The 19,095-nt window shown below is 44.9% G+C and overlaps 1 protein-coding gene across 1 annotated transcript in view; it reads left to right on the forward strand.

The window, feature by feature from the left end:
• The first annotated feature begins 14,847 nt into the window (after positions 1–14,847).
• Positions 14,848–19,095, forward strand: part of RRAGC (Ras related GTP binding C) — a 46,659-nt gene continuing 42,411 nt past the window's right edge. The window contains exon 1 of the mRNA XM_073615503.1: positions 14,848–15,383. Within this exon, the coding sequence (XP_073471604.1) occupies positions 15,204–15,383 (180 nt within the window). The 5' untranslated portion in view covers positions 14,848–15,203. The remainder of the gene's footprint in view (positions 15,384–19,095) is intronic.

The raw sequence follows: 19,095 nt of genomic DNA on the forward strand, positions 1-19,095 counted from the left end.
CCCTACTTGGTCGTGGTCCCCCCCCCTCAGGTAGCATTGCTCTGGGACATCCCATCAGTAATTACTGTGGCTCTGTGTCCCGTGATGTTCGAGAAAGAAAATAGGATTTTTTAAAACAGCTTACCTGTAAAATCCTTTTCTTTCGAAGGACATCACGGCACACAGAGGTCCCGCCCCTCTTCTAATACACTTATATTGCTTGGCTACAAAACTGAGGTATCCCTGCAAGGGGGAGGGATTATATAGGGGGTTGAACTTCCTGATAGGGTGTGCCAGTGTCCAATCACCAGTGATACCTATATAACCCATCAGTAATTACTGTGGCTCTGTGTCCAGTGATGTCCTTCGAAAGAAAAGGATTTTACAGGTAAGCTGTTTTAAAAAATCCTATTTTTTCACTACTAGGATACGTGCTTCCCTGGTCTGTTTTTTGTTTAGATTGTCCACAGTCCTTGTTTTGGCAATTCAAGGGATGGCTGCAAAGACCCTGATATAGTGAAGGCTGCAACACTGGTTCAGGGCTTTTTTGGCTGGTCACACCTGAGCACGAGAGTGTGATTAATGGTGATCTGGTTAATAAAATATGTGATTTTTGTGTTTGTAACTAAACAGTGCATAAATATCCAACGGGGATTGGTCCCACGGAAAATGATGATCCTGGCTGTTAAAAACTTTCATTATGCTATTCAAAATTAAGAATTCGAAATTCTGAACCATTTCATTGTGACTGGTTACCAAATCACTTGAGTGGTCCTCGCTCTTAAAAAGGTTAAGCATCCCTGGCCTACACCTATAGTGGTGGCATCATTCAACTTTGGTCAAAACTGCAAAGGCGTTTTTTTTTTTTTTTTTTTGTAAAGAACTATGCCTTTAAAGTGATGTTAAACCTTCATTTTCTCAAAGCACTTACAGCAGCTGTTTAAATCTCTTATGCCCGTGCACACGGTTGGATTTTCCGATGGACACTGTCCGATCGGAGCGTGTTGTCGGAAATTCCGACCGTGTGTGGGCGCCATTGGACAATTTCCATCGGATTTTCCGACACACAAAGTTGGACAGCAGGAGATAAAATTTTCCGACAACAAAATCCGATCGCGTCAATTCCGACCGTGTGGCCTGTTCCGGCGCACAAAGTGCCACGCATGCTCAGAAGAAATTCCGACACGGGACAGCTCGTTCTGGTAAACTTAGCGTTCGCAATGGATACAGCACTTTCGTCACGCTGCAATGTAAAAAATGGTTTAATACAGCGCACTCTCTTCTTCTTTATAATGTGACAAGAATTAAGTAGTTTTGCTGCTCATATTCACACACACTTCTCACAAAGTTTTATTTGTGTTTTTTTAGTGGGATTCCCTGAATATATTGTTATTAGTTGTCACATCTGACAGTTTTATATTTTTTATGTTTTTTTTTTTTGTTTTTAAGCCTTTTTTTTTCTTTAATGTTTGGATTTTTTCCAAGGCTGATCTTTGTTCAATGTTATTTTTATTTTTACTCCAGGATATTTTTGGGTGTGTTTTGTGTGTCAAGTTACCCCAACACCATTGATATCTTTTATTATTTAATCTCAAGGAGATTGTTTGTTGTTGGTGACCCTTGTTCATTTCACATTTTATATTAGAAATGTACCTGAATCCTCACAAACAAACTGTCATTTTTGAAGTAAAACACATAGGAGAGTATAATTCAAAACAAAAATCCTTTATTAAGGGATCAGAACCAAACAAAGAGGAAGGCAACACTGGATCAACAGCAGAAATTAGTGAAGCCTGGGACCCCCACGGCAGACATCAATTCTTCAACATCAAAATTGGTGGCCTGAGGAGTCCATATGTAAGGGAGGGCAGTCTGGTCCGGGATTCACAGAGACTCGGATAGCAGCAGATGACATCTGTGTCCCCAGGCTGTGGTACCACAAGAGGCTGCATCTTTTGGCCGACCAGACTGGATCCAGGGCAATCACTCTCTGGTCTTCCTTTCACACTTCCTTCCGGGCTGTGGCTGTGCAGTTGGAGATGTGGCAGGAGGAGGAGTAGGACCTGGAGGAGGAGGAGGAGGAGGACTAGGAGGACCTGGAGGAGGACTGGGAGGACCTGGAGGAGAGGGAGGAGGAGGAGGAGGACCTGCAGGAGGAGGAGGAGGACCATCCCAAAGCTGTGTGTGAGGTGTAATTTGGCCCCTCACACCTTTCTCCAGAGCCTCTGATATGAGGGCCTTACACATGGCTTTTTGGCCCTCCTCCATCTGCATTTTATATGCTATGAATGCAGCAATGTTCTCCTGCCTGGTGTGTGGTGCTCCCAGGACCTCTGTAGCCCTCCAAAAGAATCTGATAGCCGCCTCCTCTAGGGCACTCGTCCTACTGCCACTTTCTGTTTTCAGGGGGGGTGGAGGGACCTTGATATCAGCCAGCCGGCTCGGCCCGGCCACCTCCTGGCTGAGACTTCCCTGTGTATGAAAAAGGGACATGGTTTTAGTTTTGGCATCATCAATCACAATCCTAAATTAGTACTCCCAACTAACATCTAGGTAACATCATTGATTGGACAAGCAGAAATATTTAGAGGAATGCTATACCTGGCTCAATCTGGGCTCCTCCACATATGGCCTGGAAGGCCCAGGTTGGGCGTCAGAAGCCTCAGCCGGGGGGGAAGGAAGCGTGGAAGGAAGACTGGAGAGGGATGGCCTGGGTTCAGTCTGGCCTGCCAGAAAATGCAGCCTGTCGTAGTACAACATCCTGGGGACATAGATGTCATCTGCTGCTCCGGATCTCTGTGAATCCAGGACTTTATTGCGCTCCCTCAGATATGTACTCCTCAGGCCACCAATGAAAATCTTTAAATAAGTGATGTCTGCCGTGGGGATCACCTGCTTCACAATTTCACACAATTGCTCCAGTGCTGCCTTCCTCTTTGCTTGGTTCTTGAAATGGGGGTGGGTAATCTCCCACAGACAGGGCAGCTCACTTAGCATATCAATGAATAGTGACATGAAGTCAGTATCTCTCATTAAGATATCCATGTTCACTGCAAGACACAACACAAGACAAAGCCTAATGTCAGACCAAACTCTCCTAATCTTGTTACAATATAGGCCTCAATCTAGAAGCAGTATAGGCCCAAGTTTGTCTCTTACCTTCGTTCTTACGATCGGCGCGTCCAATGCTCCTTCCTCCGCTCACAGATCGTACGTAATACGCACGCGTGTTACGCTTTATACACACTGCGCATGCGTGTAACTCCGCCCGCCCCTGACGTTCTTTCTAGTCTATTCCCCGCCCCTTTTCGTTCGGCGCAGTGGGGGAAGAGCATGATGGCGGAGTTACAACAGGTGCGTGATAATTCTAACAACGAGGAGGAGGAGGAGGAAAGCCCGGATCCAGGCACGTCCCGATCCAGAAGGAGACGTTTTAAGGCCACAAATATGTCGTTTGGGGAGATGTTGGAGATGGTAGACATCATGAAGAAGTCCGACTATGACGGAAAATATGGGCCTTACCCCAACCCCAACATCAGAAAGGCCAAAATCATTGGTAAAGTGGTCAGGAGTCTTGAGCGGAATTTCGGGGTACGAAGGTCTAAAGATCAGCTCAGGAAGCGGTGGTCGGACCTGAAGTTGAGAGAGCCAGAGCAGTACCGAAAGATCCGAATGGTGCTGTAAAAAAGTAAGTAGTTGTGCTGTGTTCATATTCTTTCTGTCTTTATTCCGTTCGTTCTGCTCCATATGCTTTTAGTAATTGTAACGTTTAAAAAGGTCAACTTTAATGTTCATGGGCCCATTATTCGTTCGTATCAAACATTTTTCTTTTGGCCTCTAGAACACCATTGTTTAGGCCATATGCATTTTCCCACATTTTTTTTGGGCCTACTTGGATGCCAAATATTTGTTTGTGTAGATGGGTTTGTTACTAGAATGAAATGCCAACTAGATTGTGTGTAAGGAGAGGACACTGAGCAGCTGTTTTCACATCTGGACACTGGAGCACTAGTGTGGGACACAAGAACACCATTTTTATTAGGGGGGCACACTGATGCTCCAGTGTATACTATAGGGGGGGTTACATGTGTGAAGCTTGTACCAAACAGGTAAAGTATTGCAGCTTGACAAAGGGCAATAAAAAATATACATCTTGGAACTCGGCTAAAATAGACAATTGTACCCCACTTACGAGCAATGTTTCCTATTTCTAGTTCTGTCATCAAATATCTGTGTGCTAATTATACCATTTTTGTTTTACATAGGGGAGAAAAGACTCGGACACCCCTCATCCCAGGAGACCAGAGCCCCCCCCCCTCTGGAAGAAGGGGAAATACCAACCCAAGAAGAAGAGCAGGAGGAAGAAGAAGATGTGGTGGAGATTGGCACCACAACAGGTGAGTGTCTGCGACCACAGGCTCAGGTAAAAGAGATGGATGTTGGCAGATTTTTGAGACCTGTTTTTTTTGTTCTTTATCTCTTTTTAGGTGATCGGGATCCAGAACGCTTTACATCTGAAAGTGCCCAGATACTGATCGGGGAGATCATGGGGTGTAATCTCCAATTGCAAAACATCCAGCAACAAATCAGTGATGTTATTAAAAAAAATAATAACATCATTGATGTTTTGGGGCGAATTTAAACCCCACAAAATCACCTGTTTTATTTTACTAAAATTTTTACAATGTTTAGAAAAGCCAAATTTGGAGGATGCACACAGTGTGCCAACATGTGCTATCTGCCATCACGGGAGATCAATGGACGCGTTTTGGGGGTGCAACCCCTTCCTCAATTATAAAGTAGCGTTGAGGAAGGGCTTGCTCCCCCAAAACATGTCCCTTGATCCCCCCTGATGGCAGATAGCACATGTTGACATTCGTAAATTGGTGTGCATCTTCCAAATTTGGCTTTTCCAGGGGTGATTTCCCCCCATCTGAACGCTATATCAAACCCAGTTCCTAAATACTGATGTCTGATATAGCCTTCAGGTTTTACCTAATGTGAACTTTGTAAGTTCAAGTTTTTTGGCTTTCTTGTTGGTTTTACACAGGCCTGTTTTATCTGAAATGGATATTTCGATTTTTGATAATGCCCCCCCCCAAAAAATTGTTATACAACAAACATGTTGTTTTGTTTTAAAAACCTTTGGTAAATGCACATGTGATTGTGCAGGTATAAAAAAGTGCCTTACTCAAGAATGTGTGGATTATTGTCTCAACACTACAACACTTTTGGGGTGATGTAATAGCTGTTTTATGCAAAAATGGGGGTTATTTCCTAAGGGCAAATACACTTTGCACTACAGGTGCAGGTTCAGTGCAGTTGCAAGTGCACTTGTAGTGAAATGTGTTTTTGCATTTAGGAAGTACCAGCCAACACTATTCTTTATAAGGTTACCCAATCACGACATTTTCTGCACTCAACACATTTCTGTCAGGGTCAGCTCAAACAAACACAAGCAGTAAATGTCCACCAAGAATTGCTTTTGGTTGTATTTTATTTGAAAAAGGTGTCACAGATTGTCTGGCATATTGATAGCCCCCCTACCCGCAAAGAACTCCAGGTATCGTAACCGGACATCACGGGCACTCAGGGAGGGCAAGCCAGGACGGCCGCTTTCAAGCGCCGTCATTGTTGATGTATTTGGTATTCCGGCCTCAGGCCCAACTGAGCCAGCATAGTTGGCTGAATGTTTTCTTAAAAAATTATGGAGAACACAGCACGCCAGTATAATATGGTTCAGTTTATACTCCGCCATATGGATGGGTGTCAGAAATAGTCGGAACCGGCTGGCCAGGATTCCAAATGTGTTCTCCACCACTCTTCGGGCTCTGGCCAGCCGGTAATTAAAAACCCTCTGTTCCGGGGTGAGGGTCCTCATCGGGAATGGCCGCATCAGGTGGTCCCCCAGCGCAAACGCTTCATCAGCAACGAACACAAATGGGAGACCTTCAACATTGTCCTCAGGAGGTGGCAAGTCCAAGCTGCCATTCTGGAGACGCCTGTAGAACTCCGTCTGGGCGATCACTCCACCATCGGACATCCGGCCATTCTTCCCCACGTCCACATACAAGAAGTCGTAATTAGCCGACACCACCGCCAACATCACTATACTATTAAACCCCTTGTAATTATAATAGTACGACCCCGAGTTGGGTGGTGGGATGATGTGGACGTGTTTCCCATCAATTGCCCCTCCGCAGTTAGGAAAGTCCCACCGCTGGGCAAAGTGGGAGGCCACAGTCTGCCATTCCTGTGGCGTGGAAGGAAACTGTTGAGGAAAAAACAATAAACATTACTATTTTTTCACAGAAACATGGCAAGCAGATTAGACACTAACATTATGGGTCAACCTCCAGATAGCATTTATTAAGGGGAGTTTTACAACAACAAAGTATAAGGTACACCTATCGTATTCCCCCCCCCTCTCATGGGCCATTTCTAACATTATAGGGGGGGGGACTCTTGGACAGGTAACCCTCTTCACTTCATTGAGAGATGAATGCCTAAATACAGGGTATTACTTGGAACAGCCCCTCCTTAGTTACACTATTGGCAGCCCACTGGACAGGTAAGAAGTGTCATAATACAAAGATATAAATACACACTGTACACATTTGAGCACATTTGGACATTCTGCTATTACCTATCAAGATCATAATAGGATACAAGAACTTTAAACAGTACCATTGGAAATTATACAGGTAGGCCCTTGCACTACATGCTTTGGGGAATTCATCCATAAATCTGACCAGTAAAGAGATGGGTATAGTGTGTATGGGTTTGGCAAAGTCAGCAGATAGATGATTGAGGATAGAGAATTGGGATCAGCTGACTTAGCAGTTGGGGGGAAGGGTTACAAAAAATTTGGGGACACCACAAAAAAAAAAGCCTCTGGCCCTCTGCCTGAATTTAAATCAAAAATAACATTTCCAAACATTTTAGGGGGTGTTTGGGGTAAAGCACTACTATGGAGCTGATAAAATACATTGTTAAGTGACTACATGAGGTGAATATAGGGCAGGAGACACCATGCTGGAGAGGTTATTGAAGGGCAAATATGTATGAAGGACCTAAAATAATAATTACATAAAAATCCAGCATGCATGAGAACAAAGGGGACATTCACAGCATATTACAATCATGGTAATTAGGGAATGAGGAAAGAAATACAATATATTAGCAAACATTTAATACAATAAAATGTGATATTAAAGGATAAAAATCTTACCTTCATATACTCCTTCTGCAGGACCTGGATGATGGCAGAACAGGTCTCTGGGATAATGATCCCCAGAGCCTGGGGGGAGATGCCTGTTGAGAACTTCAAGTCCTGTAGACTTCTCCCTGTGGCCAAATACCGCAAGGTAGTGACCAACCTCTGCTCCGGAGTGATGGCTTGCCTCATGCAGGTATCCTGCCTGCTAATATAGGGGGTCAGCGAAGCCAACAGACGGTGAAACACGGGGTTCGTCATCCTGAGAAAGTTCCTGAAATCATCAGGATTATTCTCACGGATCTCACGGAGCAAAGGCATATGACAGAACTGGTCACGCTGAAGCAACCAATTCTTGGTCCATGAACTCCTCCCCACCCTGTTCATGGACTGGACTTGTGTCAAGGTCAGGACCCCAACACCAAGCCCCCGCACAGCACGAACTCTACGAGGAGTACGCATACGAAACATGGCTAGAAAACGGTCGGCTGCTCAGAACGAAGTAATAGAACGCACTGAAGAACAGCAAGGCCTGTGAAGAGCGACCTGAAAAACAGCAACGAGCAGGCAAGATCACACAGAAAACTCTGATATGAACTGACTGCACGCACTGAAGAGCAGATACAAACCCACAAGCACAAACTGAACGGCAGAAAACGATCTGAAAGCCACGAGTCTGAAAAAGCACGAATCGTCTCTCACCAAACTTTTACTAACACGAGATTAGCAAAAGGAGCCCAAAGGGTGCCGCGCTTGGTTCTGAACCGGCCTTTTCTAGTCTCGTCGTACGTGGTGTACGTCACCGCGTTGTTGGCGATCGGAAATTCCGACAACTTTGTGCGACCGTGTGTAGGCAAAACAAGTTTGAGCCAACATCCGTCGGAAAAAATCCTAGGATTTTGTTGTTGGAATGTCCGAACAAAGTCCGACCGTGTGTACGGGGCATTAGGCTCCTTTCACACTTGCAGCCAAGGGGCAGTAAATATAGGTGGTTGATTATTTTTATGCTTGTCCCTGATCACCCACCTACAAGCGGACATGGTACACATTGCTGCAGCCACAATGCTTTGCATCGTGGTGTGGAAATTTTAGCACTACATGCTGAGTTTGACAGGGGTGTTCTTCTTTGTTTTGAAATTGTGAAGATCACTTTCTTTTTTCATGTATATTTCATGAACTTTAAGTTATTTATGAGAAGGACTTTTTTTACCACTTATTTAGGGACATCGAATGTCTACATTTTTCTTCATTTTATTCAGTGTGTTAGTTAATGTTTGCTTTTATTTTATAGCGCCACATTTATTTCTCTTGCATATGTGCTGTATATGGGTTTTGTAACATGAACCTAGTGCCGGCTGCCTTCCTTACTAGTGTGTTATATATTCCGAGTGAAGTGTGCTTCTTTTGTATAAGGTTGCCTCCTCTTGGTCAGTTAGTCTACAGGCTGCCCAGGCTAGGAGGAAGGAGTTAATGCTCATGCCTCCTTTTCTTGTGTGTTCGAGGATTTTCCTCCCTCCTGTGTGTTATGAAAAGGGAAGCGGTCTGGATCCTAGAGGGGCACCTAGAACAAGAGGGGAACCACATGCAGAGAAGTGGGAACCCTGGAACAGGCTTGGGATGCATGTAAGGAGACTCCGAATTATGTCCTAAGAAGCTAGTTGGAATGTTGACCCATCACAACACTCCCAGGACATGACATGAAGACCTATGTTCAAGTTATCACCAGTTTGGACTTTTCCCAAGGATGGTACACTGCTACAGGTAACCTGGGGAAACCAGTTAAGTTTAGTTAGGGAAAGAACATTGTTGCATATTGTGTATGGTTTGCCTAATGTTCAGTAAAGTTGTTTACTCTGTTTGGAGCCTAGTCTGAAGTTACTCAAGGGGTGCATGTGGGGTCCCGGCATATTTCTCTAAGGAACTTGGGTCTGGGCTAGCACATTAGGGGTCTATGAAACATCAATACAACAAGAGGTTAACTTGCAAAGAAGTTGTCAAGACCAGAAGGAAGAACAGCAACCAATCGTTGGCGTGGTACCTGAATAGGTGACAGATTCTCAGGTAGTGAGGGGGGATTAATATTCAGCTCCCTCCCTAGGTGTCGGTCTCTGGGAGCTGACTAGTGTAACGGAGACCTACAGTGAAGGCAAAAAAGTATTTGATCCCCTGCTGATTTTGTACGTTTGCCCACTGACAAAGAAATTATCAGGCTATAATTTTCATGGTAGGTTTATTTCAGTGAAAGACAGAATAACAACAAAAATATCCAGAAAAACACATTTTAAAAAAGTTAGAAATTGATTTGATTTGCATTTTAATGAGTGAAATACGTTTTTGACCCCTTCACAAAACATGACTTAGTACTTGGCAAAACCCTTGTTGGAAATCACAGAAGTCAGACGTTTCTTGTAGTTGGCCACCAGGTTTGTACACTTCTCAAGAGGGATTTTGTCTCACTCCTCTTTGCAGATCCTCTCCAAGTCATTAAGGTTTCAAGGCTGACGTTTGGTAACTCGAACCTTCAGCTTCTTCCACATTTTTCTATGGGATTAAGGTCTGGAGACTGGCTAGGCCACACCAGGACCTTAATGAGCTTCTTCTTGAGCCACTTTTATGTTGCCTTGGCCGTGTGTTTTGGGTCATTGTCATGCTGGAATACCCATCCACAACCCATTTTCAATGCCCTGGCTGAGGGAAGGAGGTCCCCCCCTCAAGATTTGAAGGTGGCCTAGCCAATCTCCAGACCTTAATCCCATAGAAAATATGTGGAGGGAGCGGAAGGTTCGAGTTACCAAACGTCAGCTTCGAAACCTTAATGACTTGGAGAAGATCTGCAAAGAGGAGTGAGACAAAATCACTCTTGAGATGTGTACAAACCTGGTGGCCAACTACAAGAAACGTCTGACCTTGGTGGCAAAACCCTTGTCGGCAATCGCAAAGTAACTAAGTCATGTTTTGCGAAGGGGTCAAATACTTATTCCACTCATTAAAATGCAAATCAATGTATACCTTTTTTTAAACGTTTTTTTGGATATTTTTGTTGTTTTTCTGTCTTTCACTGTTAAAATAAACCTACCATTAAAATTATAGACTGATCGTTTTTGTCAGTGGGCAAAGGTACAAAATCAGCAGGGATCAAATAATTTTTTCCCTTACTGTAATACCTTTTCACTTGGTACAGAGCACACATGAGGTCCACGCTATGTGCTCGTCCCCATTCTGTTATTGGGAGTGAGGTAACAGAGGTACACTGACTGGTGGAGTGGGCGAGGGTCATGCATGTCCCTCCTAATGCTACACATACATCTGTTCAAGCATTTGGAACAAGGCACAGTATCTTTGGAAGAACCATGCGTATAACACTACACACATGTGGCTCATCTCTGAGTTGGGGGGGGACTACCTTAATATTTAACTTTCACATGACCGGGGCCATCACATTGGTAAGCACACCTTTAGGCAAGGTGTTACCCCTGTGCTGGAACATGTGATCCTGTTCATCATCTGGTGTAGCCAAAAGAACCCACCATAGGGTAGGCCTCTGATGTGACCCGCACTTGGCGCCCAACGGGAGGAAGTGTCACTCGCCTGCCCCTTGCAAGTTTACTGGGAATGCTATTTTTATTGTGCTCTTTTAAGGTTAAAAAAAAAATCACTGAGGGTTTAATTCTACTTGAAGGCACGCCCCAGAAAGACATTCTGTTTCGATATTGGTATGGGGCAGGACTAGACCTGGGGCTGTTGCCAGCGACTGATAAGAAGGACAGTTCACACCTATGCTACAATTGCTCCACATGTATTTATTTTTCTGAGCTCTTAGGAATTTCTAGCATGTTTGTTTTGTTTGTGCAACCAATATACAGTACACATGACCCATGCAGTGCGTAGCTTGATTGCAATTGTTGTTAACCACTTCCCGCCCGTAGGATGTAATATGAGGTCCTTAGGTTGAAGACGGGACATCCCTGCCCTCCTGCCGGTACCTTTCTGGACTCTCCCGTGCAATTGGGAAGCTGGATTACCATACAGCTGGTCACAGACCACCTCTATGACCCTGGGATGCCAGCAGCGATGTCATGATGTTATACTTCCGGCACTGGCAGATGTAAACACTGCCAGTTTTTTTTTTTTTTTTTTACCTGGAAAGCAGAGATTGATGTTTTTTTTTTTATCTCATGCTTTCCAGGGTAGAGGAGATATCTGGGGTCTCATTTACCCCATATGTCTCCTTAAAGAGGACCTGTCATGTCTTATTAATATTAGAAGGGATGATTACAAGTGATCAAAAAAAAAATATTTTTTTTTTTTTTTCCCCTTGTGCTTGCACGCAGAAGTGAATGCATATGTATATGGCGTTTGCACCACACATGAGGTATTGGCCTGATAACATGCACACAAGTTGACACAAAGGGCTTTGATTGGCTATTAAAGGTAACCATCCTCATCTGTGATATATTTGCTTGTAATTGGTGTGTGTGTAAAAGGTCAATGAGTTTCTGGATTCCTTGCATCTTTCATCCAGTGCTGCACTGACGTTTCTGGATTCTAAGTCATGGAGAAAGCAAAAGAATTGTCAAAGTATCTGCGGGAAAAGGTAGTTGAACTGTATAAAACAAGAAAGGGATATAAAAAGATATCCAAAGAATTGAGAATGCCAATCAGCAGTGTTAGGGATGCACCAAAACCTCAGGCGCTGAAACGTATCAGCCGAAAATGGCCCTTTCGGCAAAAAGCCGAAAGAGAATTTTTGCTGATACCGAATGGGGCGGGGGCAGGGCTCCGCCCCCGCCCCTAGTGCCGCCTATCAGGGGGGCTTCCTATATCGTAGAAGAGAGGAGAGCCGCCGCCTGTTTGATTACAGCGCTGGGAACATCACAGCTTTAATTTCAATAGCTGTGTGTTCCCCGCTGCGCGCCGTCACATACAGCCCCTCCCCCTTGTCCGGGCACTTTGATAGACAGATCACCCGTCCAATGGACCGGACAAGGGGGAGGGGCTGTATGTGACGGCGCAAGGCGGGGAACACACAGCTGTTGAAATGAAAGCTGTGATGTTCCCGGCGCTGTAATCAAACAGGCGGCGGCGGCTCTCCTCTCCCTTCACTGGCTGCAATGGGGACACAGGCTGCACTACTGGGGACACAGGCTGCAATGGGGACACTGGCTGCAGTACTGGGGACACTGGCTGCAATGGGGACACTGGCTGCCCTACTGGGGACATTGGCTGCAATGGGGACACTGGCTGCCCTACTGGGGACATTGGCTGCAATGGGGACACTGGCTGCACTACTGGGGACACTGGCTGCACTACTGAGGACACTGGCTGCACTACTGGGGACACTGGCTGCACTACTGGGGACACAGGCTGCAATGGGGACACAGGCTGCAATGGGGACACTGGCTGCACTACTGGGGACATTGGCTGCAATGGGGACACTGGCTGCACTACTGGGGACACTGGCTGCACTACTGTGGACACTGGCTGCACTGCTGTGGACACTGGCTGCACTACTGGGAACACTGGCTGCACTACTGGGGACACTGGCTGCACTACTGGGGACACTGGCTGCACTACTGGGGACATCGGCTGCACTACCGGGGACACTGGCTGGCTGCATCTGATGGGCACTGGTGAGGCTGCATTGATCTCTTGTATCATGTCCGCAGTCTCTGACTCTCTGACCATGTCCCCAGTCTCTGACTATCTCCTGTACCATGTCCCCAGTCTCTGACCATATCCTGTACCATGTCCCTAGTCTCTGACCATCTCCTGTACCATGTCCTCAGTCTCTGACCATCTCCTGTACCATGTCTGCAGTCTCTTACCATCTCCTGTACCATGTCCCCAGTCTCTGACCATCTCCTGTACCATGTCCGCAATCTCTGACCATCTCCTGTACCATGTCTGCAGTCTCTGACCATCTCCTGTACCATGTCTGCAGTCTCTGACCATCTCCTGTACCATGTCCCCAGTCTCTGACCATCTCCTGTACCATGTCCCCAGTCTCTGACCATCTCCTGTACCATGTCCCCAGTCTCTGACCATCTCCTGTACCATGTCCGCAGTCTCTGACCATCTCCTGTACCATGTCTGCAGTCTCTGACCATCTCCTGTACCATGTCCCCAGTCTCTGACCATCTCCTGTACCATGTCTGCAGTCTCTGACCATCTCCTGTACCATGTCTGCAGTCTCTGACCATCTCATGTACCATGTCTGCAGTCTCTGACCATCTCCTGTACCATGTCTGAAGTCTCTGACCATCTCCTGTAGCATGCCTGCAGTCTCTGACCATCTCCTGTAGCATGTCTGCAGTCTCTGACCATCTCCTGTAGCATGTCTGCAGTCTCTGACCATCTCCTGTAGCATGTCTGCAGTCTGTGACCATCTCCTGTAGCATGTCTGCAGTCTCTGACCATCTCCTGTAGCATGTCTGCAGTCTCTGACCATCTCTTGTACCATGTCCTCAGTCTCTGACCATCTCCTGTACCATGTCCCCAGTCTCTGACCATCTCCTGTATAAAAATATTTTTAAAAACAGTCACTTTCGGTATTGGTTTTCGGGATCAAGGAAGATTTATTTTCGGTATCGGTTTTGGCACCAAAAAACCCATTTGGTGCATCCCTATATAAGATGTTTGGGGGTTCTGTGTAATTTTCTAGCAATAAATGATGATTTTTCCATGTAGGAGAGGAATGCTGGAATTGGCCTGGTATGGAAATACCTCCTTGAGCTTCACTGCAGTTCTAACGCCGGGTACATGCGTTAAGATTATCGGACATATTTTTGTCAGGTTTTTTTGTTGCATGGTAGTGTCATATTGAAAGTGAAGAGGTTACTCAACATATGAAAATTCTTGTCCGACCGAATTTAACGTCAGAAGTGACATATTATGTTAAATAGTTTTGTAGGTGTTCTTTATTTTCTGAGCATGCGAAGTCTTGCTCTTATGTTTTTCGGACAAAAACTGTACTAATTCAACAAAAAACAGACGTTGTGCTCCCATATGACAAAAATTTTATAGCTTGCACATCCAGCTTTTGTCGTCCAAAAATTTGGAATCGGCTGTCAAAAGCACCATACTAACGATCTGAAAATTGGCAAATCGTTCATCGGATGAAATTGTACTTCTGATTTTCTGATCGCATGTACGGGCCTTTAAGAATCTCTCAGTCATTTTTCCTACAGCTTATACTATATTTGATTGTAGCCATATTAGTGCAATTGTGACAGAGAAAATTGAGTACTGTCCGTTATACTTTTTTTATTTGCACTAACATACAATTTTTCAGGACAAGCTTTCGGGGTATGTCTCCTTCTTCAAAGTCCAAGCAGTACTGATTCACAAATTTATGAATCAGTACTGCTTGGACCTTGAAGAAGGAGACATACCCCGAAAGCTTGTCCTGAAAAATTGTATGTTAGTGCAAATAAAAAAAAGTATAACGGACAGTACTCAATTTTCTCTCCTACAGCTTATAAAATTGCACGCACAGTGCCTAGTTCTAATGTACGGCCATATCATTGTACAATGGACATCTATTTCCGCCGAGTCAGGAAAGCTTTCTCCCTCAGCCAGGACACAGCTGTAGGTTAAAGGTCACACCCCCCCTCCTCTACTCCATCAGGTGACTGCTCCCCACATGACTGTGCTACAACCGACCTTGCTGGGCGTGTTTGTTTGGCGAACTCGCCTCTTAACCAATCAGAAAGCAGAAGCATTCGGCCGTCTCACCAATGAGGAGGCGCTACGCAGAAACAAGGCTGGTGCTGCAGGAAGGATTCGGTAGCTACCAGATAAAAAAAAAAAAAAGAAGTAGGGAGATATAAAACGGCGCTGTGTAGCGGAGCTCCCGGGAGAACAAGCGGGAACCTTTCCAGGAAGAGGTCGGGTGTTGGTGGAGCAGGACTGGCCTGAGGGTGTATCGGGGCGTCACGTGACACACAGCGGCAGCCGGATTATGGTGACTGGGAGATCTTAGCGGCGGTGCTAGTGACCATCCTTGGACATGTCTATACAGTACCCTGGGGAGGAAGAGCTGAGCTATGGGGTGGCCGACTCCTTCCCTAAGGACTTCGGCTATGGGGCTGATGAGTCCGAGATGGACGAGAGCTCCAACACGTCAGACAGTAAACCCCGGATCCTTCTCATGGGGATGAGGCGCAGCGGGAAGTCTTCTATCCAGAAGGTGAGGCCTCCATTACTATTACTATGGGTCGTTCCCATTTTCTTCTATCTCTTGTGATTGGTAGCCGGGCCTCTGCTACCTGGCCCATTCATACCTAAACACTGGAGGAGGAGGAAAAAAATCCATTGTTCTCTATGGAGAACGTATACAATCTCCACTCCAAGTCTCCTGAAGCTCAAGAAGTTCCAGAGCTTTTTTTTGTAGCTCAAATTGGGCAGATTTTTGTTTTTATTCCCATAGAAGTGAATGGAAACACACAATTTATGCGTTTTTGCGCATATTTCTGCACAAATGGGGGAGGGGGGGGGTAATGTACAATTAAAAATCATCAATTATTATGAAATAACCCTTAACTATAAATATAGTAAATTATTAATAATAAACACCCAAACCCTGCAAAAAAAATTGTATTTAATTTTGTGTTTGGATTATTATTATTATAATTTTTAAGGGTTAGGGATTATTTATTATTACATAGTAATAATTTTATTTATTCATTTATTAGTAGTACTATTAACACCCTAACAAGCAGGCCATGGTTGGCCCCAGGAAACGCCTTAACCACTTCAGATTTACCCCCTTCCTGACCAGAGCACTTTTTACAATTTTGGCACTGCGTCGCTTTAACTGCTAATTGCACGGTCATGCAATGTTGTACCCAAACGAAATTTGCATCTTTTTTTTTTTTTTTTCCCCACAAACAGAGCTTTCTTTTGATGGTATTTGATCACCTCTGCAGTTTTTATTTTTTGCGCTATAAATGGAAAAAATCCAAAATATTGAAAAAAAAAATATTTTCTACTTTTTGTTTAAAATAAAAAATCCAATAAACTCAATTTTAGTCATACATTTAGGCCAAAATGTATTTGGCCACATGTCTTTGGTAAAATAAATGTCAATAAGCGTATATTTATTGGTTTGCGCAAAAGTTATAGCGCCTACAAGCTAGGGTACATTTTCTGGAATTTACACAGCTTTTAGTTTATGACTGCCTATCTCATTTCTTGAGGTGCTAAAATGGCAGGGCAGTACAACCCCCCCCCCCCAAATGACCCCATTTTGGAAAGTAGACACCCCAAGGAAATTGCTGAGAGGCATGTTGAGCCCATTGAATATTTTATTTTTTTTGTCCCAAGTGATTGAATAATGACAAAAAAAAAAAAAAAAATACAAAAAGTTGTCACTAAATGATATATTGCTCACACATGCCATGGTTTTATGCTGAATTGCACCCCAAAATACATTTAGCTGCTTCTCCTGAGTATGGGGATACCACATGTGTGGGACTTTTTGGGAGCCTAGCTGCGTACGGGGCCCCGAAAACCAATCACCGTCTTCAGGATTTCTAAAGGCGTACATTTTTGATTTTACTCCTCACTACCTATCAGTTTTGAAGGCCATAAAATGCCCAGATGGCAAAACACCCCCCCCCCCCCAAATGACCCCATTTTGGAAAGTAGACACCCCAAGCTATTTGCTGAGAGGCATGGTGAGTATTTCGCAGCTCTCATTTGTTTTTGAAAAAGAAAGAAAAGAAAAATGTGTGGTTGGTGTTTTTTTTTTTTTTCAAAACTTTGTGACAAAAAGTGAGGTCTGCAAAATACTCCCCATACCTCTCAGCAAATAGCTTGGGGTGTCTACTTTCCAAAATAGGGTCATTTGGGGGGGGCGGTTGTGCCATCTGAGCATTCCATGGCCTCTGAAACTGTGATAGGTAGTGAGGAGTGAAATCAAAAATTTACGCCCTTAGAAATCCTGAAGACTGTGATTGGTTTTCGGGGGCCCGTACACGGCTAGGCTCCCAAAAAGTCTCACACGTGGTATCCCTGTACTCAGGAGAAGCAACAGAATGTATTTTGGGGTGTCATTTCACATATTCCCATGGCATGTTTGAGCAATATCAGCCCCCCCGTTTTACTTACCTGAGCCCTGGAACTTGACCCACGGGGACACGCTGCCTCTCTGCCTGGGGTTCTCGGCACTTGATTGGATAGATTGATAGGGGTGCTGCCATTGGCTCCAGCTGCTGTCAAACCCAATGACACGAGCGCAGGGTGGCGGGACCGAGTTCTGCATTCAGCATCTGGACGCCAAATGCTGGACTCAGGAGCGCACCCGTAAGGTAACCCCCCTGGGCGATCGCTCCTCCCAGGGTGTTATCTCATGTGGGAAGAGCCGCCGAGGGACCCAAAAGAGCAGGTTCAGAGCCACTCTGTTTAAAACAAGCTGCACAGTGGAGGTAAGTATATAATTTTTTTTTTTTTAAATGAACCCTTACAATCCACTTTAAGTTTAAAATTTAAAAATGTTATAAAAATTGTGAGATCGAGAGAGATATCTCTAATAAAAATCAATGGATAATATCCCTAATCCAAACCTTAAAGAGGAAATAAACTTCCTTTACTGACATTTACCTATCGGCAAGTCTATAATAAAGCTTGACATCACTGGCACATGCCCTCTGAAGGAACAGCCACCCGTGCCATTCCTTCAGAACCTTGTGCCATGTACAGCGGCTCCCACGCACATGCACAGGAGTGATATCATCGCGGCTCCGGCCAGTCAGAACTGGAACCCGGAAGCAAGATGGGTGAAGATGGAAGCGGCTGCAGCGCTGACATCGCAACGCTGGAACAGCTTCGTTTTAAGGTAAGTTTCACATAATGTGCTAGCATGCGATGCATACTAGCACATTATGACTTACCTTGCAGGGGGAAAAAAGTCAATATTTTGGCTGCATTTAGCAAATGGGGAGTAACGCTTCTCTTATAAAAACCCTGCAGATGGTGGCATCCCATGAAAAAGAAAATGTAATGGAGAGAATTCTATAGGTCTAAGTCTAATTTTCTTAATCCAAGGGCTATCTTCTCCCAGAAAACTTTCATCTTTGGGCAATGCCACCATAAATGCAGAAATGAACCCCTTTGGTTACATCCCCTCCAGCAGTTAACATCTGCCGATGGCTCAGATATATCCAGTTGAGCCGGTGTACAATACCATCTTGTCAGGAACTTGTAGGACATCTCCTGTATATGGGAACTTATTGAACCTATGGTGTGTATCATTCCCATCAGCCTTTTAATTTGCTCTGATGTATTCACCGCTCCTGCCCATTGAAATCAATGGGACAGCACGGCAATACCGCGGCTATAGCCGCGCTATATGAGTGGTTTTAACCATTTTTCGTCCGTCAGCGGGGGATTAAAACCGCACCGCTAGCGGCTGAATACCGCGGTAAAACAGCGCTAAAAATAGCGCTGTTTTACCGCCGACGCCCCCTACCGCCCCAGTGTGAAAGGGGCCTTATTGAACAAGTCTGTCAGTTGATGGTATTTCCATACAGCCATTGGTACTTCCCCCTGTATTCAAAACCAAATCCACCAATGGAAACAATTTGCCCTTTGGGGCCACGCCAGCGCAACTACCCTTCCTGTCCATTCCCCAACGATCTAAACTCCCTTTCTCTTCACCTGGCGAAAACCAGGGAAATCCTTCCAATGGTGTTATAGGGGATATTGGAGGGGGGCAAACTTTCCCGTACTGTTCATTCTATCCCAAATGGATAGTGTTGTCTTCGTCAATGGTGATGCATATTCTGACAACCCCCTATAAGAAACCGGAATCCAGGGGGCACCCAAATTTTACTAGCAGAGTCATGTCACCAGTTCACTATAAGTACCAGGGCCATGGCTCTGTAATAAAACGCTATATC

The sequence above is a fragment of the Aquarana catesbeiana genome, linkage group LG02 (genome assembly GCF_042186555.1).
Source record: "Aquarana catesbeiana isolate 2022-GZ linkage group LG02, ASM4218655v1, whole genome shotgun sequence".
NCBI classification, from domain to species: Eukaryota; Metazoa; Chordata; class Amphibia; order Anura; family Ranidae; genus Aquarana; species Aquarana catesbeiana.